Genomic DNA, 23665 nt, shown 5'->3' on the forward strand with positions numbered 1-23665 from the left:
GAAATCAAGACATAACAGTTTTGAATTGACCTGTTACTCAAACCAATGCTTAATATATATTTATTCACAGCACGTGTTAAGAATATAATATCTAATTTAGTCTTTGTTGTTTACAGCCTGCTTGGTTTGTAATCGACCCCATTCTATTCAATTCACTTTGCGTAGGCCTCCGTGTTGTTTTGATGTTAGTTATTAGTTAGCATTGGCTGAGGTTGTGAGTCCGCTTGGCCATCTTTAGGTCCTTCCTCCGTGGTCTCTTCTTGTCCCGTTTGGGTGGGGTCCGGGGATGGGTGCTCAGAAGATGGTGCTCCAGCGTTTGGGGGGAGGGCGGGATTTGGTGTCTCCCTAAAAACATACGAAATAGTCATTTATAAGCGCGATGGGAGAGTAAAAGAAAGATTTCCAAGGTGTTTCACATTTAGTTGAGGTTGCTGGTGGTTACCGGAAGCTGCAAATAAAATGGATGAAGTTTGAGGTAGGTTTTAAGATGAGGAGTGAATATTGCATGAAGTATAATGTCACTGTATAAAAAAGTTTGGTCAATACCCCATCTTGTCGCTTAGAGAAGTTGCCAGATACTGCTTGTTTTTTCTTTTTTTGGATATATTTTTAAAAGTGCATGCAAACAAAAATAAAAGATATACCTTGCGTTAAAGTCCAGACATAATCCAACCAGTGTTTTTTGTTTGATTATTATTATTTATTTAAATTTTGCTGAAATGTAAAATCTCCTAATTGTGAGGTCCTGCCTTAAGATACCCAAAGTGCTTTATATTGAATTGAAAAAAACAAACAAACCCTGATTTCTCTCAACTGGTCAAAGGTTTTTAAAGGTGCATCTTCATGGAGACCAAACCAGGCCAAATTACACGTCAGATCTGTGGAGAGGCAACCCCGCTCACAGCCAGAATGCCTGTTTTTCTATGTTTTCTAGGTGTTTTTGAGTAATAAAACCACCTGTAATTGAATAAGTAAGTTGAGTAAGGTAGAGCTGTTTAATGTCATACTGTGGAACATTCCAAACCGACCCCCATGCAAAAAGTTATGTAGTGCACCTTTAAAAATTAGCTAAATATGTACAAACCTTTGTCCAGTTGACAGAATTAAAGTTTCTTTTGCGATGGGATTATGCAAACATCTTTACTGTGCGTTATGAATCAACTACATACACTATATATAGTGCGTGATAAGATACTATTATACTGGGGTAGACTGACAAAAGCAAGGTTGCTAATCTATGCTATTGGCCTCTCTGACCTCCAACTCTCAAACACCACTCTCATACTGGGCAAGTGGGCACCTGGTGTTCACAACAGTCTCCCATCCAAGTATAGTGACCAGGCCCAGGTTTGTTTAGCTTCTGGACTCAGACAACAATGACAAAGATAATGTCAAGGTGCTGTGGCCATGTTGGTTTACAGAAACACAAACCCCCTGTGCTAAACTCATAGACTGTATATATAAACGGACATATCTAATCCACTTGCCGTTGAGTTCACTTCCGGCTCCAATTGACTTTATATTGAAAAACTGTCACCTCTCTCTGCTGCAGTGAGGTTTGTCATTTTGGTCTTAAACTGTTTATATTAAGCCGTTCTGCATGATCCTGTTGTTTTATTTTGCTATTTTGTCCATAAATAAATTTCTGTGTCCAATATGTCACTCTGGTCTAAATTTGTGCCTATAACTGCTAGCCTCATGAGCTTCATTTGACTGGAGCTGAGCGTAATGAGTAATGTCACACTCCCTTAGTCCACTCCTTTATACAGTCTATGGCTACGTTCATCCTGCAGCCTGAAGTGACCCAAATTAGATTTTTTCGCCCCTATGTGACCTGTATCTGATCTTTTAATGACAGTCTGAACAACACAGATCCAATTTTTTTTTTCAAATGTGACCCAGGCCACTTGGAAATGTGGTGCTAAATCCGATACATATCCGATCTTTTGACATGTGACTTCAGTCTGAACAGCCAGGTCACACTCATCCCACGTACACGTCAGGCTCAGAAAGCGAGGTAAGCAAGTTTATTAATATTTGGGGGGATCGCTGTATTCAGGCCAAATTGGAGGGGTCTTATTGGAACTGGGCGATTTTTGAAATGATTGCCAAAGAAATGGCCGAGCGTGGTTACAGGCGGTCCTGGCTCCAGTGTCAACAAAAAATAAAGAGCCTGTGAGCCAAATACAAGGAGGCTAAAGACTGAAACAAACGAAGCGGCTGTGAACATGTAACCTGTCCATTTTACGAAGAACTGGATTGTATTTTGGGAGACAAGCCCAGCGTTTAGGCGACTTCCATAAACACTGAGCACACTCGCTGCGTGTGACGTCATCATGTCTTCCAATGTGTATGAGGGACACTGTTGGGGCGTTTAAAGTTCACACTTGAGATCACATACAAGTCGCATTTAATTGGAAATGTGAACGACCTCCCAAAAAAATCGTATTTCAATGTGAATTGAGCGTTAAGCCCTGCAGTCTGAACGTAGCTCAGTCTGGGAATTTAACAAGGGACTTTCTTGTTGTAAGGCTTAAGCACTAATCACTATGTCACTGTTCAACAAACTAAACCAAGGTGACTGTCTTTATTGCATTTTATTATGTACATAATATAGTACATACATTATAAAAAGCTTGTGTTTTTACTACACTAAAGTCACTTGTATCAGTGCCCCCACTGTGTAGCCTCTGACTCACTCCTGCTCCAATTTTCTCTCATAAAACCAGGACTTGAAACCAAATCTTCGTAAATCCAACTTCATTTAATTCGGCTTCTGCACAACTCAGTTCAATCAATGGGGACAATGTTAAGTGGCTGTGAATGCCCCTGCACCAATATGGATACGGGCTGCCAATCAAAATGGATTAGTCTGAGTTCAACTGAGGGTGCGGGTCAGGCTCTTTTAACATGCAGGCAAACACAAATGTATGTTTTTATAAAGCTGAGACTGAACTAGTAATAGCATTTTAATTATATTTCTGTTTATTTTATTTTAGGGTTTTAAAAAGGATTTCATTAGATAGAGAGAAAATGAAAGGAATTAACGAACTGACTCAAGCAATACTGAAGCAGTGCTCTTTTAAAACTTTCATTCACCTGCTCAACCAATGACACATCACTAATTTCTTGTCATTAAAGGGCGCATATTACGCTATTTTCTGATCTGTTATTATGTTGTTTCCTCATCACAAACAGACCTGGAGTTGTGTTTTGTTTCATTCACACAAACCTGCATATTTAGACTGAGCTCTTCCCTCAAACAAAAAATGAAGTGCTCAAATAAAAGCACAGTGTATTTTAAAACTCCGTTCACCTTCACTAGAATTATTTGGATGATTTTAGCCCTGGAATTGCCAGTCTCTACTGAACAAAAGGTAAAAGGGAGCTGTTAACCTGGAAACCATCACAAATGTTTTGTTTCACATGGTGGAACAAAACATTTTGAGCTTTGGAGACGGAGACAGACAGATAAAAACAGTATTACTCAGATGTGTGAATGAAATACACAACTCCAGGCATGTTTTTGAGGAGGTAACAGCTTTCTAACATGGCTTAAAGCTTGCAAGAGTCATTTTTGAGACCTTTACTTTTGAATAATTGTAATATAAAGTAACAAGATTAAGCACATTCATCGCCCATCCTAGAAACATTTGATAGTAGAAATATGAGCTTCTAAACCAATAGATGCAATGATTTACAACAGTTTCATGCATTGCCAAGGAAGGAAGTACTGCCTATTACAGCTAATGTGACACTTAGAACCATTGGAAATGCGTTTTTGAAGGCCAGTGCATCATTTGCTTAGTAAGTGGCTGTTTTGGCAAGCCAGATGGGACATTGACCAAATCTGAAAATATGTGATTAAAAATGACATAACAGTTTTAACCAATTTGTGCTGCAAAATAAAAATGTCTTCTCTGAATTTGTTAGTGTAAAAGATGAAGCTTCTGCAAAACGATCTTTGTGAATCGGATTAAACCTTGTTACTCACTGCTCTTTCGTTGTTGTGTCACTGTTTCATTTGGACAAAAATAAACATACATTGAAGTAATTTGAATATATTTGAGGTACCGTGTTGTAGTAATATTTTGTAATGTTTATCTCACCAGGCTGAGGAGTCTGGACAGTGTGCCCTGCTCTTTGCGTCGTCGAACTGGGGACTTTGCTCCTTCGGCTTTTGTCGATGATGCCTAAAAAAACACGTGTGTGAGAGGGACACTGCAGGACTACAGGTACGGAAGCCAGAGAGGGACAGTCTGAACCAAAAGAGAAGGTCCAGGTAATAGTAAGTACGTAATGCTGGTGTATTGTGTTTACTGAACATCACAATATCTAATACAATTTGTTGTTTAAAGGGTCCATATTACACTGTTTTCTGGTCTATGTTATAATGTTTCTTCATCACAAACAGACCTGGAGTTGTGTTTTGTTTCATTCACTCCATATTTACACTCTGTTCCACCTTGTGATGTCATGTGGTAATACAGGAAGTGCTTCATTGTGTTTTTAAACTCCATACATCTTCACTAGAATCATTTGGATAATTTCAGTCCTGGAATTTCCAATCTCTGAATGAGCATTTTAAGTATTGTTGATGTAGACAGACCATCCAATCCAAGTTTGTTTTTTATGAGGTAACATTATAACATGGCTAAAAGCACAGAAGAGTAAATGTTTGTAATATCGGCTCTTTAATTGTGAGACTCCAGATGTGTTAACCTGGTTTGTGGTTTATATATCTGTAAGTACTGAGCCTGTCTACTTAAAGCAAAAACAAAGTTCAATGTTTTCTCTGTCGGGATAATTAAACCAAAGTGAATTTATTCTTTCACATTTTTTCACACTTCAGAAAGACGTGATTGTTGTCATTTGAAAGATATAATGCAATTAATACATCAAATGTATTGTCATAAGGACTAATTCACACCACTTTTTATTGGGACTGAAAACTAAATTAGATATGTCAGTTTTATTCCTGATCCAACATTCTCCAATATTTTTGCTATGTTGTGGTTACTGTATTTCTGTCTTAATTTGGTAGTGGCACAATAACTGTTCTGAGAGTCCACAAGTGAAATTTGTCAAAAGCTTTTCGGTTTCGATATCCATTTAAGTCTAGCCGCTGTAGTTATTGTTATCTAGGTGTGAAAAACATGCTAAATTGAGAATTGATCCACTAAAAGATCTTTTGAAAACTGCATTTAGTCTGTACAGTCACCTTTAGCTTGCTTGAAATGACCCACAACAAAAATATTGGTGTGAAAAGGGTTTTTCTTTGAGTCATTTGGATGTGGTTTTGAATGTGAAACCTGGGACCTGTTCAAATCATCCGCTGTATCCGCCCTGTATATCCCTTTCATTTTTACTTACACAGTGAGACGTGAACCCTTTTAGGAAATGGACAAATCACACTTTTCTCAACAACAACAAAAAAAAGCTCCAGTGGTCAGGATGAAGTGAAGACAAACACATAAAGTACAAAGTGAATGTGCTTTCTTGCTTTCTGCAGAAGTAAATTAGCTTCGGGAGTCAAGTACAAAGCCTCTCTTCAATGTTTCTTTGATTAAACGTACATTGTGAACTTTTCTGGTGGATTAAGGTTAGTCTGTCACAATTTTTTCTATGGGTATATCATTGCCCTGCCTGGAATGTTGCACAGTATGGCATTAAACAGCTCTACTTTACATTTATTCAATTACAGATGGTTTTATAGCTCAAAAATACCTAGAAAAACAAGCATTCTGACTGTGAACGGAGTTGCCTCTCCACAGATCTGACCTGTAACTTGGTCTGGTTGGTCTCCATGATGAAAGAAAGTTTTGATGCCATATTGCAGGTTGCAGGCTCTCCACCAGAAAAGTTAAACAGTTCGCCTTTAAAAATGATTCAGCCACTGTGTAACTTTTCTAGCATTAAACTTGTCTATTTCTGTGGACACAAGCAGGGGACCCTTAGCCAGGCTGGCGCCACCTAGTGCCTCTGCTCAATTTCATTTCTCTCCAGCGACTAGGTCAGGAATCAGAATGCACTAGACGGTTTGTAAGAACCCTGGACGTTGTAGACTGTGCACCGGCCAATCAGCAAAGAGCGATGAAGCCATGACATCAAACTCAAGCGCCTGTCTGGGTCCCTTTTGTGGTACAGCACAACAGTAAACAAAACGGTTGAGATGGACGTAGACGAAGACATACATTATGTGTTGGCAACAAATTTCAAGACTGAGGATTTAAAACCAGAACAAAGAGAATGTTTGGTAAATTTTATCAAGGGGAAAGACGTTATTGCCCTTCTTCCTACAGGATTTGGCGCATTATGTATGTCATGAATAAATAAGCAAATAGCAGCGTTTGGTTAAATAATAAAAAGTACCTGCCTACCGTCGAGCGAACAAATCCTAATGCTGCGAGGTCTGATGGTTTCCATGAAGTGAAACCTGCTGATAAAGTCAATCAGTCTAGAGGACCCTACCAGACCAATTTAGAGGCTGGATCTGTGGAGAGGTGGCCCCAAGAATGTGTAAATGTTACATAGACAAGTGTAATGGCACACTGTGTAACATTCCAGGTGGACACCTGTCAGATAATGTATGGAAATAAATTGGTTTTACATAATTCCCAAACTGTCGCCTAAATGAAAATCCTTACAACAGTTCCCAATTATTGCTCACTTCTCACCAACTGTGCACCTTTATGTAAAATAGCTTTGAATATTCATAAAAGCAGAATACATGGAGGATACTTGGTTATACACAAATATGGATAAGTCTAGGTCCAATTTTGATGTAGTTTCTGTTCTTACCAAATACTTATTGTTAATACTAAAGACAAACAAAGTGAGACAAAGTTAAGATTGCCACTACTGCAAGCATGTCTGATTATTCAAAACAAATACAGGCTCTTTTTAACAGACCAGTGGGTTGCTCACACATACTTTGACATTTTTTTTTTTTTAAGTTTTTGTGATGGAGGACAACACACACAAATGTATTGAGATCACAGGACTGTTAACAGGGACAAGGGGGCCTATCACCTTTCAAAGACCTTAGATTCTGTTATGGAGAAGTCGGACTGTAGCTGGAGCTATTCCCCGACCAAGGCAGGTACGAGAACGGGACCAAAAAATATATGTAATTAACACACTGGTCTGTTAGAAAGAACCTTTATTTGGAAATATTGAAAGATAGAAAATTAACCCTCCTGATTATTTATCCTCAGCAGGTTAACAAGAACATCTGAAAATCTAGTGCAGGAAAACCTGAACTAATTCCTCAAAATCATAATTTTTTCTTTCATTTTTTGCATGGTATGTTGATAGTATAAAGTTAAAGGGCCCATATTACGCTATTTTCTCATCTACAGAATATTATAATGTTGTTTCCTCATCGCAAACATATCTGGAGTTGTGTTTTGTTTCATTCACGCATGTTTAACACACAAACCCTGCAAATTTAGGCATATTTAGTTCTTCTCTCAGTTCCACCTTGTGATGTCATGTGGTAATACAGGAAGTGCTCCAGTGTGTATTTAAAGTCCATATACCTTCACTAGAATGGTTAATTTCAGCCCCTGGAATTGCCAATCTCTACTGAACTAAAGGTAAACGTTAACTTCACAAAGTGGAACAGAGCATTTTGAGCTTTGGAGATGCAGACAAAATAATAATAAAGGATCTCTGGAGGATATGTTTTGACGAGGCAACTTTATAGTATGGCTTAAAGTGTCAGTCTTCAACAATACAGGACCTTTAACCATTCATGACAAACCTGATCTCAAGAGTGTCAAGTGGAAGCCACATTCTGACCTGCATATAAACTCTCCATAATATGAACAGCATACTAACTAAGTGCTCATCTTCAGCGAAGGACAGCAGCAACGGCTTTGAGTATATAGACTTTTACATGCAGGTCTTGACTTTTCTTCAGTTATTTTCCAACACCAAGAAAAGAAAGTACATATAAACACTCCAGGACTAGACAGGGTTAGCAGGTCCACTGTGACACCAGCAAATTGATACAACAGAGAGCACAGGTGAGGAGAGAGGAGGAGGTGAGAGGATAGAAAATTACCACAAGCCCAAGAGACCAAAGCAGAGAAAACAATGCGGATGATGTAATGTCAGTCTCACTTATAATGAGTCCAGAATTTAATGAATCTAAATTTGAGTAGTTTTGACAATATTTAAGGGTGCACCACAGAAAATAATAAGATACTAATCGACATTAAAACTAGTATCAAAACTTGATACTTATTTCAGTGGTAAAAACGATATCTAGTTAAATTAAAATGAATTAAATTAAGAACACTTTACTCTATTTGAGTAGATTTAACTTGACAAGTAAAATTATCTACCAAGAGAATAAGTGTATTTTTCTTAATTCAAGCAATATTAGATTTTGTTTCTTATTTTAAGTAATTTTTGTACTTTTGTAAGATAATTTTTAGCCTGATTCATCAGCCAGTTTCACTTCGTGGAAACCGTCTGACCTCACAGCATTAGAATTTGTTCGCTCAACGGTAGGCTGGTACTTTGTTATTTAACCAATCGCTGCTATTCAGTTATGATGTATGTAATGTGCCAAATCCTGTAGGAAGAAGGACAATAACGTCTTTCCTCTTGATAAAAGTCACCAAACATTCTCTTTGTTTCGGCTTTAAATCCTCGATCTAGGGAATCGTTGCCAACACAGAATAGATGAGTCTTCGCTGATTGGCTGGTGCCCGGACTCTCACTTCTGGGGTTTTTGGAAACCATCTAGTGTATTCTAATTCCTGATCTAGTCACTGGAGAGAAATTAAATTGAATGGAGACACTAGGTGGCGCCAGATAATTTTACTTGTCAAGTGAAATTTACTCAAATCGTGATAAAACTCTCTTAATTCAAGTCAACTTAACTTGGCTAGATTTTGTTTTTTGCAGTGTTCAGCAGGTATTGACACTGAAAAAGTCATATTCACAGGACAGAAATGAATCTTTCCTGAATAGCTTTAGAATGATCTGCCAGAAAAGATACTTAGTGCACCTTGAACTGCTGAGCTGATGGATAATAGGCAAATGATCTCTTTTGAAATTAGAAAAATTGTATTGATTTAGACACATGTTAAAATTAATCAACTAATCTAGGTTCAAGTCAAAGTCAAAATAAGATTAAAAGTCCCATATTACACTATTTTCTGATCTGTTATAATGTTGTTTCCTCATCAAAAACAGACCTGGAGTCGTGTTTTATGTTTAACTTCTGTTCCACCTTGCTCCACTGTGCTATTAAACTCCATTCACCTTCACTAGAATCATTTGGATTATTTCAGCCCAGAAATTGCCAATCTCTCATGAACAAAAGGTAAATGGAAGCTGGAAAACTACCACATTTTGAGTTTTTGAGATGTAATCAGACTAATAATAAAGGATTACTCAAGCGTGTGAATGAAACAAAACACAACTCCAGGTATGTTTTTGAGGGGGTAACAACATTCTAATATAACTTAAAGCTCACAAGAGTAAATTTCGCCTAATATAGGACCGTTAAATCTTAGATCTTATAGAGAAACTGCAAAGAAATCCTATTGAAAAAGTGTATTACCGGTGTTGGGTCATAAAAAGGCGTGCTGTCTCAAAATCATCGAGAAGCAGTGAGTCGTTCTAGATTGAAGCAAAGGGGAATTGCAGTGATAATAGAGCCATAGAAAAGTCTATTATGCACTATTATTATGCGAGATGGTGGTATGAAGATTATAATGTTTTTGGCCATCTACATGATTTTATTGTAAGCGTATAGTGAAAGACTCATTTGCAAAACAGATTTTCTAAAAACACTCTTTTCTCCTTCTCAGCATGTAAAATAATAAGTTTGGTTTTTGTGGGGTTTTGTTGTGTTTTCAATGAGACCAATAGACTAGTCTCAGTCTTTTCATACCAACAGGATCATTAAAAGGACAATAATTAGTTTGAAATTACAGTCAAATCAGGTTAAAAAGTATTAAACTATGTCTACTAAAATAGACAACCAAAAATAAGGCATAAATTTAACTGTAGACCCCAAATACCACAGAATATTGTTTTTATTTTTTATTTTAAAGGTCCTATATTACGCAAAATTGACTCTTTTGAGCTTTAAAACATGTTATAATGTTGTTACATTCTCAAACACATACCTGGAGTTGTGTTTTGTTTCATTCACACATGTTTGAGTAATCTTTTATTATTAGTCTGTCTATCTCCAAAGCTTGGAACAGAGCATTCTGAGCTCTGAGATTGTGTGAATGAAACAAAACACAACTCCAGGTATGTTTTATTTTTGGAGTAGAAAACAACATTATAACATAAATTGGAAAATAGAGTAATATGGGACCTTTAAAGGGACAGTCCATAATTTTGGACATAGGCGCTAGTGAGCCAGAGTGTTGGAGACGTGTGGAGACACTTTTTTAAAATATTCCATCCAGTCCTTTTATTTGCAGAGGTTGCTGCTGCTAGGCTAGTGCATGTCAATGGCCATAGTTATCCTGCCACTAAAAACAGTCTTACCCACTCCACAAAACACCCGAAGAAAATCTGTTATTACACCAGACTGTCGATGTAAATGTCTGTGTCGATAGAATAATGTTTGAAATAAAACTAACCTTGCATCGCATGAATCGTTGCATGTTGAGGGACTATTTTCTCATATATCAGTCCGCCGGTGCCAAGCTTTCTGTCAGGAAGTACAACTCACTGCTGTTGCTCAGACATAAATCCTTCAAATGCAAGGCTGGTTTTACTTCTAAAATTATTCTATTGACACAGACATTTACATCGACAGTCTGGTGTTATAATAGTTTTACTTCGGGTGTTTTGTGGAGTGGGTAAGACTGTTTTTAGTGGCAGGATAACTGTGGCCATTGATATGCACTAGCCTAGCACCAGCAACCTCTGCAAATACAAGGATTGGATGAAATATAAGTGTCTCCACACGTCTCCAACACTCTGGCTCACTAGGAAATGAGGTCCTGTGTCCAAAACTCCAGCTTGTCTCTTAATCATAACTTTTTCTTAATCATAACTTTTTCTATTGATCTCCCACCTCTGCTATAAAACACCTACTGCTTTGGCTTCCACAAGTTCATTTCCACTTTTGACCTATTTGAAAACATTACATTTTTAAGTCAATACAACACAATATCTGAGTCTGCTGGTTGAGGTGTTGGGGTTGTACATTGACAGACTGGACAGATTTTAAAAACGATTTTGTTAGAAGACGATTTTGGACGGAGACTGCTTCAACAAACAGAAGTGAACAAAGATAGAAATGAAAAGTGCAGTTTATGACCTACCAAACCCAAGACGTCTCTCCACTGAAAAACACACAAAAATGTTTCAATCAATTCTCTATAAATAAATAAATCTATAGCCTATCTTCACGTGATTTGATGTATTTGAACTGGGACTTTTTGTGGACAAAAATAAAGTATATTCTTGATATACCTACTCATAATTGTTCATTTCAACTTGTCTTTCTTAATTCCTTGTACTTACTTTGCAAATTAACATGTCGTCTAGATGGTTTGTTAGTACTAATTTGAAGTTTCCAAAGTTTTAAAGGGCCCATATTACACTGTTTTCTGATCTCTTTTATAATGTTTCCTCATCACAAACAGACTTGGAGTTGTGTTTTGTTTTGTTCACACACTTTTAACACGCAAACCCTGCATATTTAGTTCTTCTCTGAAACAGAAAACACTCTGTTCCACCTTGTGATGTCATATGGTAACATAGGAAGTGCTCAAAAGTGATTTTAAACTCCATACACCTTCACTAGAATCATTTGGAAAGTTTTAGCCCGGGAATTTCCAGTTTCTACTAAACAAAAGGTAAAAAGGACCTGTTAACTTGAAAAGTACAACTACATGACATCACAAGGTGGAACTGAGCATTTTGAGCTATGGAGATATAGACAGACTAATCAATAAAAGATTACTCAAATGTGTGTAAATGAAACAAAACACAACTTCAGATATCTTAACAAAATGTAGCTCTTGTGAAAAATGTAAATCAATCAATCAATCAGACTTTATTTATAGAGCACCTTTCGTACAAAAATGCAACACAAAGCGCGTAAAAGTGGACTTATAATGCCTCGTGTTTGTACCTTGCCCACTTTTACATTTTTCAGTGAGGGCTATTTCAAGTTAACGCACCTGCACTACTGTTTTTTTTGTTTTTTTGTTTTTGTTTGTTGCTTTTTCTATGATCCAGTGAAGAGCTCTACCTTTTCTCTTCATCTGACAATTTCAGGCATGTTTGGATGACATAACAACATGGCTTAAAGCTCACAAGAGTCAATTTTGTGTAATATAGGCCCTTTAATATTTATTTTAAGCCACATGAGGCACCAGTGTCCTCAGACAACTGGTCAGTGCAACATATTTTTCCCCATTGGAACAAATAAAGGTCTACTTATGTGAAATTGCACGGTGATGTTTATGTTGTATGAGCCTTATCATTTAGTATAGTAAACATATGCATTACCAATAACAAAATTACATATTTCTCAGATTTAATTCTAGTCTTGGGAAGATACAGCAGGCGCAAAACCGGAGGACCACTGGGGCACAATGAAATCACAGCTATTGTTCAAACTGACAATGCCTTCACTGTAGAGGTAATCTACATAGTCTCGCATGCTCAAAAAGAGGCAGAAAATCAAAGTACCATCAGAAAATCACCCACTATATGACATTTGAATGACATTTGACTGTCCTATTCCTTTTATCTTTATATTATACACTTTTTTTTAAAGATAATGATGTTTAAAAATGCACTATGTAACTTTTCTGGTGCTTTTCTTCAAGGAGATGTTATTGCCTGCTTTGTCTGGAATGTTCCACAGTATGGCATTACACCTTTCTATCTTCATGGACACCAAACTGGTCCAAGTTACAGGTCAGATCTATGGAGAGGTGACCCCGCTCACGGTCAAAATTCCTGTTTTTTCGAGGTATTTTTGAGCTGTAAAACCACATGTAATTGAATAAATGTAAGGTAAACTTAATGCCATACTGTGAAATATTCCAGGTAGAGCAATGACATCTCCATAACAACAAGCAGGTGGCGGACCCTCAACCAAAAAGTTACATAGTGCACCTTTAAAGATGCACTGTGTAACTATGTAAGGGTCTGTTTCTGTCACTTGCTTGTCTCATAAAAACATTATTGTAGAATTTCTAGAATATTCCACAGTATGACATTAAACTTATTTTTATTTTTTTTCAATTAGAGGCAATTTAATAGCCAAAAAACACTCGGTTTTGTGGTGTCACTCACTTCTGTCCATGGGAATTGCTAAATTTTATGCCGTACTGTGGAACATTTCAGGCAAATAAAAAAAAAAAATTACATAGTGTCGCTTTTGCGTGCTTTTTTTAAGGTAGTTTACACTTTTGAACACTGAGAATAAAGTTGTTAATAATTCCTGTGAAAATATAGCTTCATTTGAACAGAATTTGTTTCAATTTGCAGACAGTTTCCTTTGATTCCTCTGCAAAAAAAGATGAAAAAACAAAAAAGATCTGATTCAAAACTCACCCTGGATTTAGGACGAGGAGAAGTGGCGACCTGATGGAAAAAAAACAAGTGAGAGAAAATGAAACAAAAGTCAAAATTTCAGTCAGTTGCTGTAAGAAAAATGTTTGTTTGGGTCTAGGATTTGGTTTGGAGAGAGAAGGACACGACTGCAGACTCGACGCTGTGGTGAAACTGTTCCTTTAACAATACAAGGGGAGACAATACAACTCACAAGAATTACAGAAAACAAATTAAAACTTGTACAATGCAAAAGCAAAGCTCTTGTAGCCCCCAATGAACAGAAAAACAACAATTCACTCAAATCTAAAGAGGGTTCCTTATAGATTTGAATCTGCATTGTGTAACTTTTCTGGTGGAGGATCCGTCAGATGCTTTTCTCCATGGAGATGTAATTGCTTTGTCTGGAATATTTCACAGTATGGCATTAAACCTTTCTGTTTTCATGTAGAATAGACCAGAAGTTATGGGTCAGATCTGTGGAGAGGCGACCCCGCTCACAGATACCTGTTTTCTTAGATATTTTTGAGCTATAAAACCATTTATAATCTAATAAATGTAAGGTAGAGCTGTTTAATGTCACACTGTGGAACATTTCAGGCAGAGCAATGACATATAAATGACAGACCCTCCATTAGAAAAGTTACACAATGCACTTTTAAACTATCCACATGGATTTGAATGATGAATAAAAACAAGGGCCATTACCGTAGTAACTGACAATTTAAATATATCTTTTGAATGGTGAAAAGTTCTCAAAATGTCGCTTATAACAGGAATCTCAAATCTCAGAATTGAGGATCACATGCTCTCGAAACAATAAATTATAAATTTAAACTTCTTCTCATTCTTCTCTTCTACTTCAGCTTTAAAGATGCATTGTGTAACATTTCTGGTGGAAGGTCTCTCACATGCTTGTTTCTATGGATATGTCATTGCTCTGAATGGAATGTTCCACAATATGACATTAAGCACCCTTACCTTACGTTTATTCAATTTGCAAGTTTTTATAGCTCTAAAAAAAGCTCTAAAAAAACCAAACCAAAACAAAAAAACCCATACATTCTGACTGAACGGGGTCGCCTCCCCACAGATCTGACCTGTAACTTGGTCTGGTTTGGTCTCCATGAAGACAGAAAGGTTTAATCCCACACAAAGCAATGTTTTTTATTTTTATTTTTATTAAATATTTATGTATTTATTACTCATGCTATTATTTTGTTGACATCAATTTAAAGAGAACAACAACAACAACAAAAAATCTGAAAATGAACATAAATACATATTTCTACGATTATTTGCCTTGTCTTTGCTCTTTGCTGCATGAATAAAAGGAAGAGGAAAAAGATAAATCTTATAAACCTTGCTCCTTTCACAGAATCTCCTTGGAGAAAAGCATTTGACGGACCCTCCACCTGAAAAGTTACTCAGTGCTCATTTAAACCTAACTTAGTCCCAGAAAATTAAAAAAATAAGCAGTATTTTGTTAGTTAAAAACAGCTAAAACAACTAAAAACTGGACTTACAAGGCTCCTGAAGAACTTTAGCACAGCGTTTTCATTTTGTTTGCGTCGAGTGGAGGACTGCTGAGGTGAAGCAGTGTGGCCCCGGAAAGAGCCCTGCACAGAAAAACACAAAACACATTAAGATCAGTCATCCAAGATCACAATATTAGATTCAAGGACATAGAGCTGCATTATATTTGCAATTGAATAAAGAACCCACTACTTCTCTGTCTTAAAAACATCCGACTTGTCTTAAAGGATACTGAAGGTTTTGATCCACAGCTGAATCAGTAACTTTAAAGGTCCTATCTCATGATACACAAAATACATTCTTGTGAGTGTTAGGCCAGGTTAGAATCAAAAACTTTCCTGGAGTTGTGTTTTGTTTCAGTTTCAGACAGGGGTGTAGTGGGCGTGGTACTCGGGGGGTACGCCGTCCACCCACTTCTCCCGACGTGACATATAAAAAATGACAAATATAAAATAGCTACAACTTAAATGTCAAACCGGAGCGATTGGCAACGGTGAAAACAAACTGCATAGGCTCATGATATCTGCAGTCCTGTCCTATAGTGGCCTGAGACATGAGGGACCAGGACTGAACTACGACTAAAATAGGACTAAACCAGGATTGAGTGTCGGGACGGGCCTGGAGGTGTGCCTACGTAGACCATCGGGTGACCGCAGGTGAAAGGACCGGCACAGAGCTCCACCCCCATGGAGCTAAGTGCAGCCGTTGCCCCCTAGTGCATTGGGGACACCCTGCTCTGCAAGCTCAGGGTTCTCTCTCTCTGTCTTTCAAGTCCAGGTTTCGTCCTGGTTGAGACCTGGTTTAGTCCTTGTTTAGTCCTGGTTTAGACCTAGTTTAGATCTAGTTTAGTCCTGATTCAGTTCTGGTTTAGTCTTGGTTTAGACCTGGTTTAGTCCTTGTTTAGACCTGGTTTAGTTCTTGTTTAGACCTGGTTTAGATCTAGTTTAGTCCTGGTTCAGTCCTAGTTCAGCTCTGGTTCAGTCCTGGTTTAGTCCTGGTTCAGGTTTGGTTTAGACCTAGTTTAGTCCTGGGTTAGTCCTGGTTTAGATCTGGTTTAGTCCTGGTTTATACCTGGTTTAGGTCTAGTTTAGTCCTGGTTTAGTCCTGATTTAGACCTGGTTTAGTCCTTGTTTAGTCCTTGTTTAGACTTGGTTTAGATCTAGTTTAGTCCTGGTTCAGTCCTAGTTCAGTTCTGGTTTAGTCCTGGTTCAATCCTGGTTTAGTCTTGGTTTAGTCCTTGTTTAGTCCTGGTTCAGTCCTGGTTTAATTCTGTCTTAGTCCTGGTTCAGTCTTGGTTTAGATCTAATTCAGTCCTGGTTCATGTGTTGTACTCTATGATTTATGTTCTGTGGGTGATTATGATCGACATTAATGTTAATAACATGATTCTGCATCATTTTCAGTAAAAAAACATCAAATATGACAGATTTTTACTGAGCTGGAGCCTTTATGTTTGGGTCACGAATCACGTCACGAATCCTGTACCCACACTTTAAAAAATCGCCACTACATCACTGGTTTTAGAGAAGAACTCAGCCTAAATATGCAGCGTTTTTGTGTCAAATGTGTGAATAAAACAAAACACAACAAAGGTATGTTTGTGATGAGGAAACATGATAACAAAGATTAGAAAATACCATAATATTGTCTTTTTAATCACAAATTACCATCGACAAAATTACAAAGACTCACAAACAAGTTCTGAGAGACTTTTATACTCGTTTAGTCAGATGCAAAAACACAATACAACACAATTATAGAGCGCTAACTTCAGTATTGATCTTTGATTCACACAATAAACTTTATTCATGCGGGTTCATGGGTATTTTTAACTTCACATATAGTTTCCGAGCACATTTTAACGTCATGAAAAGCAGAGAAATCCGCCCAAATTGCAGTAACCTTTTGTCTCTCACGGGCCCTAAATACTGTACGTCTTAATCCACGTCTAAGTCTAAGCAGATAATTACTGTAATTTTCCGTACGTTCAGACCCACCGGGGCTCGACAGCCTTGAGTGAGCGATGGAGAGATGGGGAGATGAGAAGACGGCAAATTAAAATGTCGTTTTCATAATCAGAAAATTACATTCATTAGAAGTGGTTAGAAGAGCCCCGACTGAGTTCAGTATGTCAGTATCAACAGTGAATCACTTTCCAACACTAACAGATGGATCTTTCTCTTCTTCTTCTTCATTAACATATTTTGTATTCGTGAACAGTGTCAGCGAGTCAGTATTTTGGTTATACTAAAGCTGCACTGCGTAACTTTTCTGGTTTAGGGTCCTCTACCTGCTTGTCTCCATGGTGACGTTATTGTTTCGTCTCGCATGTCGCAATAAAATGGGTTTTTATTGACCTAAAACTTCCTACATTCTCTCTCCGCAGATCTGACATGTAACTAAAGAGGTAAATAAGAGTAATGCCATACTGTGGAACATTCCAGGCAATATGGAGAGAACCAGATGACATTTATACAGTGCATCGTTAAGGTTTACTGAGAAAAAAATGATACTGATTTCTCTCTCTATGTGGCCATCTTAACCATTTAATTCTCAAACTCAATACTGATTTTGATAACACTTTTATACAACAATAAAAGAGATTTTCTACTCAAAGTAATTGTTTATTTTGCACGGAAAGTGATCAATATAATTTCCAGTTTTAATCTTTTTTTGGGATTTTGTGACTAATTTTGTGACTAATCAAATTTTTTTTTTTGTTACTTTTGTTATTGATTCGCATCTGTTGATTTTTTTGACGTCACAAATTCATATAAATAAACACTCTCTCCTCTACTGTCCTGTCTTTTCAACTGCATTCCACTCCTAACACGTCTAACCCTCGTAAATCCTCAATCCCGCAGCAGCAAAGCAACCAGCCTCTTCATCCTCTCCATCTCTACTTTGAAAACTATACATAGACCAATACTGTTTACTCTCCAAGTGCTAAAGTCTAACCAACCAGTAAACCCTTCAGTGCATCTTGTTTATTTGTCTGATCTGTGTTTGATTCATTTACAGCTCTGTGTTGGTGAAAATGAAAAATGGATGGACCCAGTAAGTTATGAAAATAAATATAAACAGGAATACAGTGGGCCCCACCCAGTCCAGAAATGGAACCAGGACCTTCATAGAGGTCTGTGCTGAAGCTCTAATCGCTATTAGACAAGCTGGTGCCACCTAGTGCCTCCGCTCAATTTAATTTCTCTCCAGTTACTAGGTCTGGAATCGGAATACACTAGACCGTTCGCAAACAGAAGTGCGAGTTCGGGCTCCAGCCAATCAGCAAAGAGCCATACATTCTGTGCTGGCAACGATTCCTGAGATCGAGGATTTAAAGTCGGAACAAAGAGAATGTTCGGTGAATTTTACAAGGGGAAAGACGTTATTGCCCTTCTTCATAGGGGATTTAGGAAAAGCTTAATATACCAGTTAGTCCTGTTAGAGGCACATTACATATGTCACGACCAAATAGCAGCAACTGGTTAAATAAAAAAAAGTACCCGCCTACTGTCAAGCGAATGAATCCTAACGCTGCGAGGTCAGACGGTTTCCACAAAGTGAAATCGGCTGATGAATCAGGCTAAATCTCTATGCCACCGTGCCATAATCCAGCAAGGACTGTTAATGAGAAAATGAGTGGCAACACCTAAATGTTAAACCCTAGATCAGCGGTCTCCAAACTGTAGCTCTCCACCCCTTTCATGTAGCTCGCCAAGGGATTTCTGTATTACACGTTGTCCTGAATAAGTAAAATATTGATTAATTAAATGCCTATTACAATTGTACATGTATCATTTTGATGCCTAACTTTGTACTGTAATACATGGATAATCGTTTGTTTTATGGGCATTTAACTGTACCTCATCTAAGGCTGTGGCTCTTATATATACACTAAACTAAACATTAAACTTGTAGCTCTCTGGCATTTTTTCTTTTTTTTTTCTTTTGTAAAAGTAGCTCACTGGAGGAAAAAGGCTGGAGACTCCTGCCCTAGATTAGATAATCCTGAAATACAGTCCAAAATCATTCTCTCTCTACAGGACAGGAGCCTCCAATTTCAGGTCTAGGGTCCAAAACCAGGCTGTGAGTCATCTGGTATTTATATCTTTATAAGAAAAAAAGAGAAGTAAAACTCATTTTAGTTTACCACCATATTCCCTTCTAAAAATGTAGTGTAAATTAACCTAAAATGCAAAAATTTACCATTAAGACATTTTGTTCAAAGTATGATTAAGAGTTATAAGTATTTTTTGCTTTTATGTGGCCCTGCCCCTTCCACAGGTTGCTGAAAAATGTGTATGTTTATTTCTTATGAGAAAAAAGATTAGGGAGCACTGCTGTAATACATATACTGGTTTGAATAGGCTCCTTTGTGTGATACAGAGGCTGCTTTGTTATATAAAAGAAATAGCGTTTATGTTTTTCTTACAAATCTCTTTACAAACCAACCTCTCTTCTGTATAAACTCTATATAACTGTTTAAAACTACTCAATATAATATTACATAAAGATGCTCCAAAATAAAAACACAAGCACAGCTGACACAGAACCATATTTTTCGAGGTAAAAATCCTTCTACACTTCAAGTGCTTTACTCCTCACAATTTAGATCCTGTTAGAGTTGTATTCAAATCAAAAAAACATAGCTTCTGAATGTAGCAAGGTCCTCACAAAGTCCTTCAAATCAGGAGGGAATTGTTTGTCTGAAACTTGGGAATTGGTGACTCATTTAAACAAAACAAAATCAAAACAAAAGCAAAATAGTGCTCTTATGTTGTGGTTTCATATTTTAATAATGTCCTGCTCTTTTTATTTCAGAAGAACTAAAGTTTTACGCTAAACTTTCACATCTTAGAGTTCAGGATTTATTTGGAAACCTGCGTTTAACCTTTACAATTCAATACAGTGTGAAGATACTTAAAGCTGCTCGGTGTAACATTTCTAGTCCATGGAAATGTTATTGTTTTGTGTAGAAAGTTTCACAGTATAGATTAAAAACATCTATCACAAGGGAGACACGCAGGTTACAGCTCTATGCTACATTACAGTTCAGATCTGTGGAGAGTCGCCCCTATTCACAGAAGGAATTATTGTATTTTTGAGCCATAAAACACCCGTAATGAATAAACACTAGACAGAAATGTTTGATGGAACTTTCCAGACAAAGCAATAACATCTCCATGGAGACAAGTACGCAAGTTACGCAGTGCACCTTTAACTATTCAGATTTTTTAAAATGTCAAATGTGCAAAATGCAAATTAAGCTGTAAACCTTTTTCTACCAGACTAAGCAATTTAGTAAAGGTCAATATGGAATAAAATCACTGTATTACTGTTAACAACCACAGAGTTTATAAAGAAAATATTTTCAGATAAAGTTAAATGTTTTTGAGCAACACAAATTAATTTAAAGGTGAGCTGTGTAAGTTTTCTGGAGGAGGGTCCAAAACCTTAGATCCTCCAAGAAGATGTTTTGCCTGGAATGTTTCACAAAATGGCATAAAACTTATCTATATCAAGCAGGTGAAGTAAATTTTGGCTATAAAAGCACCTTGAATTGAACCACTGAACAATCCAAACAAATGAATAACATTTTTTGTGAGACAAGCAGGTGATGGACCCCGCATTAGAAAAGTTACACATTGCGCATTTAATAGAAAAAGCAGACAATACATATTTATTTAGGCTCAGCTCAACATTATTCTTTTTTTGTGTAGCTATACAGTACACAACCTGTCAAAAGTTTGGACGTAGTTTGGGTGTAACAATATCCAAGTCTCACGATGTGATATTGTCACGGTATGAACCTCACGGTATGATATTTATTGCGATACTGTGGGAAAGTTTACGATATGGTGGGGAGGCTCACGATTAGGGATGTAACAATATCCAAATCTCTTGGTACGATATTTTCACGATATACATCTCACCATATGATATTTATTGCGATATTTTGTGGAGGCTAAACAGCTAAAACTGTTAATATGCTGCTTTTTCCTCTTAAAATGCCTTGACAAGCCTTAATCCAAAGACTTAAAAGTGCTTAGAACTGTTATTTCTTCTTGTAGTCTGCACTGAAATGGAGCAAAGGATCATGGGCTATGTAGTTCCCTCTGTCTTTTTTAGCTATTGCTGCACCATAACTCTTAATTTAAGCAAAGAGACTTGTAATTCGATATATTGTGATGGTCCACGATATTATTGTGAGAACTTTGACGATACGATATCACGATATTTCGGTTACTGTTACATCCTTATTGGACACCTTATTCTTTTTTTTCTATGTTTTGGAATTAAGTAGCAAAGACACAAAATGTGAAATTACTCTACTAAATATCTATTTTTAATATATATTAGATAGCCTTTTTTTAAATATAAAGATAGCCTTCCTTTGCTTCATCAGAAGAAACAAAATATATGGAATTATTTAAGTTTTTTTTTTCTCTTTGCTTCCTAATTCCATACATTTTACTTCATATATTCCATGTCTTCTGTTTATGCATCAAATGAAGAAAGAAGTAAACATACAGAAAAATACAGTCCAAACTTTTGACTGGTGGCACATGTTTCTATTATTATCTAAAATATCAGTTCTCACCAAAATCTTGTCCCCCAAAGTCCTCTTATCCCCCGCCCCCTTCCACGAGAAGTCGTAGTGCCGTGAGTACACCTCCAGCTCCATTTAAAGCAGAATTATTCCCCAAATCCACTGACCTTACTGCGCTTCTTCTTGTCCCCAGCGAATATTTTACTGATCTGATCCATGAGGCCGGGACTCTTCTTCTTCCTGCCCAGTCCGAAGGCGCTGTGCCCTGGCCCGCTGCTGGAGGCCATAGTCCTGTAGTGTGTGGGAGTCTGGGAGGGGTCGACCTTTAATCTGTCCTATACAACCAGCAACTCAACTGCCCGCGTGCCCTTGTGCCACGGGAGGACTGCTCCGGGCCGGCTTTGAACCGGCACCCTCCCCTAACAGAGGAGGAGGAGAGATGGTACTCAAGGAAAAGTATTCAATGGGTATTGTAACTCATCTGATGTCAGCTTTTGATTCAATTGTGTTTTGTGTTGTTTAAAGGTCCTATATTACACAAAATTGACTCTTGTGGGCTTTAAATCATGTTATAATGTTGTTACCTCATCAAAAACATACCTGGAGACGTGTTTTGATTAATTTACAAAGCTAAAAATGCTGCCTTTTATCTTTAATTCAGTAGAGATTAGAAATTCCAGGGGCTGAAATGATCAAAATGATTCGAGTGAAGGTGTTTGATGTTTAAAAACACAGTGGAGCACTTCCTGTATCACCACATGACATCACAAGGTGGAACAAGAGAAGTACTAATGCTAAATATGCAGGGTTTGTGTGTTAAACAGGTCTGTTTCCCCCCAACCACACACACCCCAACACAAATTTGGTTAAATAAAACAAAAATAATGTGGTAGTGCAGCATAAACACACCGCCAGGCCCCCTTACATTGATATATTTTGGCCAGTTTATAATTGAAATTCCTTTTCTCTCTCTTTCTTCCTTTTTTTCCCCCTCCTATTTTTAAATAAAATTTTTAGTCAATATACTTAAACTAATATTATTTTCACCATCATCAATTCCTTTCATCATCTTTTACCTTTTATTATAAACTCAAAGCATAATTTTGAAGGCATTTTCTTTTAGGGATGTAACAATAACCAAAATATTGTGATATTGTATCGTCAAAGTTCTCACAATAATATCGTGAACCATCATAATATATCGAATTACAAGTCTCTTTGCTTAGGGAACTACATAGACCATGATCCTTTACTCCATTTTAGTGTAGACTACAAGAAGAAATAACAGTTCTAAGCACTTTTAAGTCTTAGTTCTTTGGATTAAGTCTTATCAAGGCATTTTAAGAGGAAAAAGTTGCATATTCACAGTTTTGTTAGCCTCCACAAAATATCTCAATAAATATCGTACGGTGAGATGTATATCATGAAAATATCGTATCAAGAGATTTGGATTTTGTTACATCCCTAATCATGAGCCGCCCCACCGCATCGCAAGCTTTCCTACGATATTGTAATAAATATCATACTGTGAGGTTCATACCGTGACGATATTGTACCGTGAGACTTAGAAATCATTACACCCCTATTATTTATATATAAATGGTCTTAATAAATACAAAATGAGTAGCAAAAATATCAAGAGTTAAAGCTGATTTTACTGCTATAAATATTGCATTCTTACTGTGAGGAGGGTGCCCTCTCCATAGATGTAACCAGTAACTTGGGTTGGTTATGTCACCAGCTTATCTCCCTGGAGAAGGATAAGGTTTATGTCTGTGAAAACTTTCATAGCAATCCCATCTCCATGGAGACAGGCAAGTGGCAGACCCTCAAATCTGAGCACAAAATGTACAAAGAAAGTTTCTTCAAATCAATCGTGAATCAATCAGAGAAACAATTTATTCAGTTCCTCTGGTAATGACATGTACTCGTAGACCCCAGGAGCTGCGGAGAGGGGTCAGGGGAGGTGAAGGCTTGGCCCAAATCCACCGGCGGACGGGGCTTCGCTGGTGGAGTCAGTCG

At 37.3% G+C, this 23665-nt stretch overlaps 1 protein-coding gene across 1 annotated transcript; it reads right to left on the reverse strand.

Moving 5' to 3' along the window:
* Window positions 1-105: 105 nt before the first annotated feature.
* On the reverse strand, window positions 106-21985 carry mbpa (myelin basic protein a). Its single transcript, XM_055157443.1, has 6 exons — window positions 21811-21985; window positions 15084-15176; window positions 13561-13590; window positions 11310-11330; window positions 4110-4193; window positions 106-345 (listed from the first exon to the last, which is right to left on the reverse strand). The coding sequence occupies exons 1-6, from the start codon at window positions 21928-21930 to the stop codon at window positions 295-297; spliced, it is 399 nt and encodes a 132-aa protein (XP_055013418.1). The 5' UTR covers window positions 21931-21985; the 3' UTR covers window positions 106-294.
* Window positions 21986-23665: the final 1680 nt, after the last annotated feature.

The sequence above is a fragment of the Boleophthalmus pectinirostris genome, unplaced genomic scaffold, assembly GCF_026225935.1.
Source record: "Boleophthalmus pectinirostris isolate CB_2022bp ecotype Guang Dong unplaced genomic scaffold, ASM2622593v1 HiC_scaffold_21, whole genome shotgun sequence".
NCBI classification, from domain to species: domain Eukaryota; kingdom Metazoa; phylum Chordata; class Actinopteri; order Gobiiformes; family Gobiidae; genus Boleophthalmus; species Boleophthalmus pectinirostris.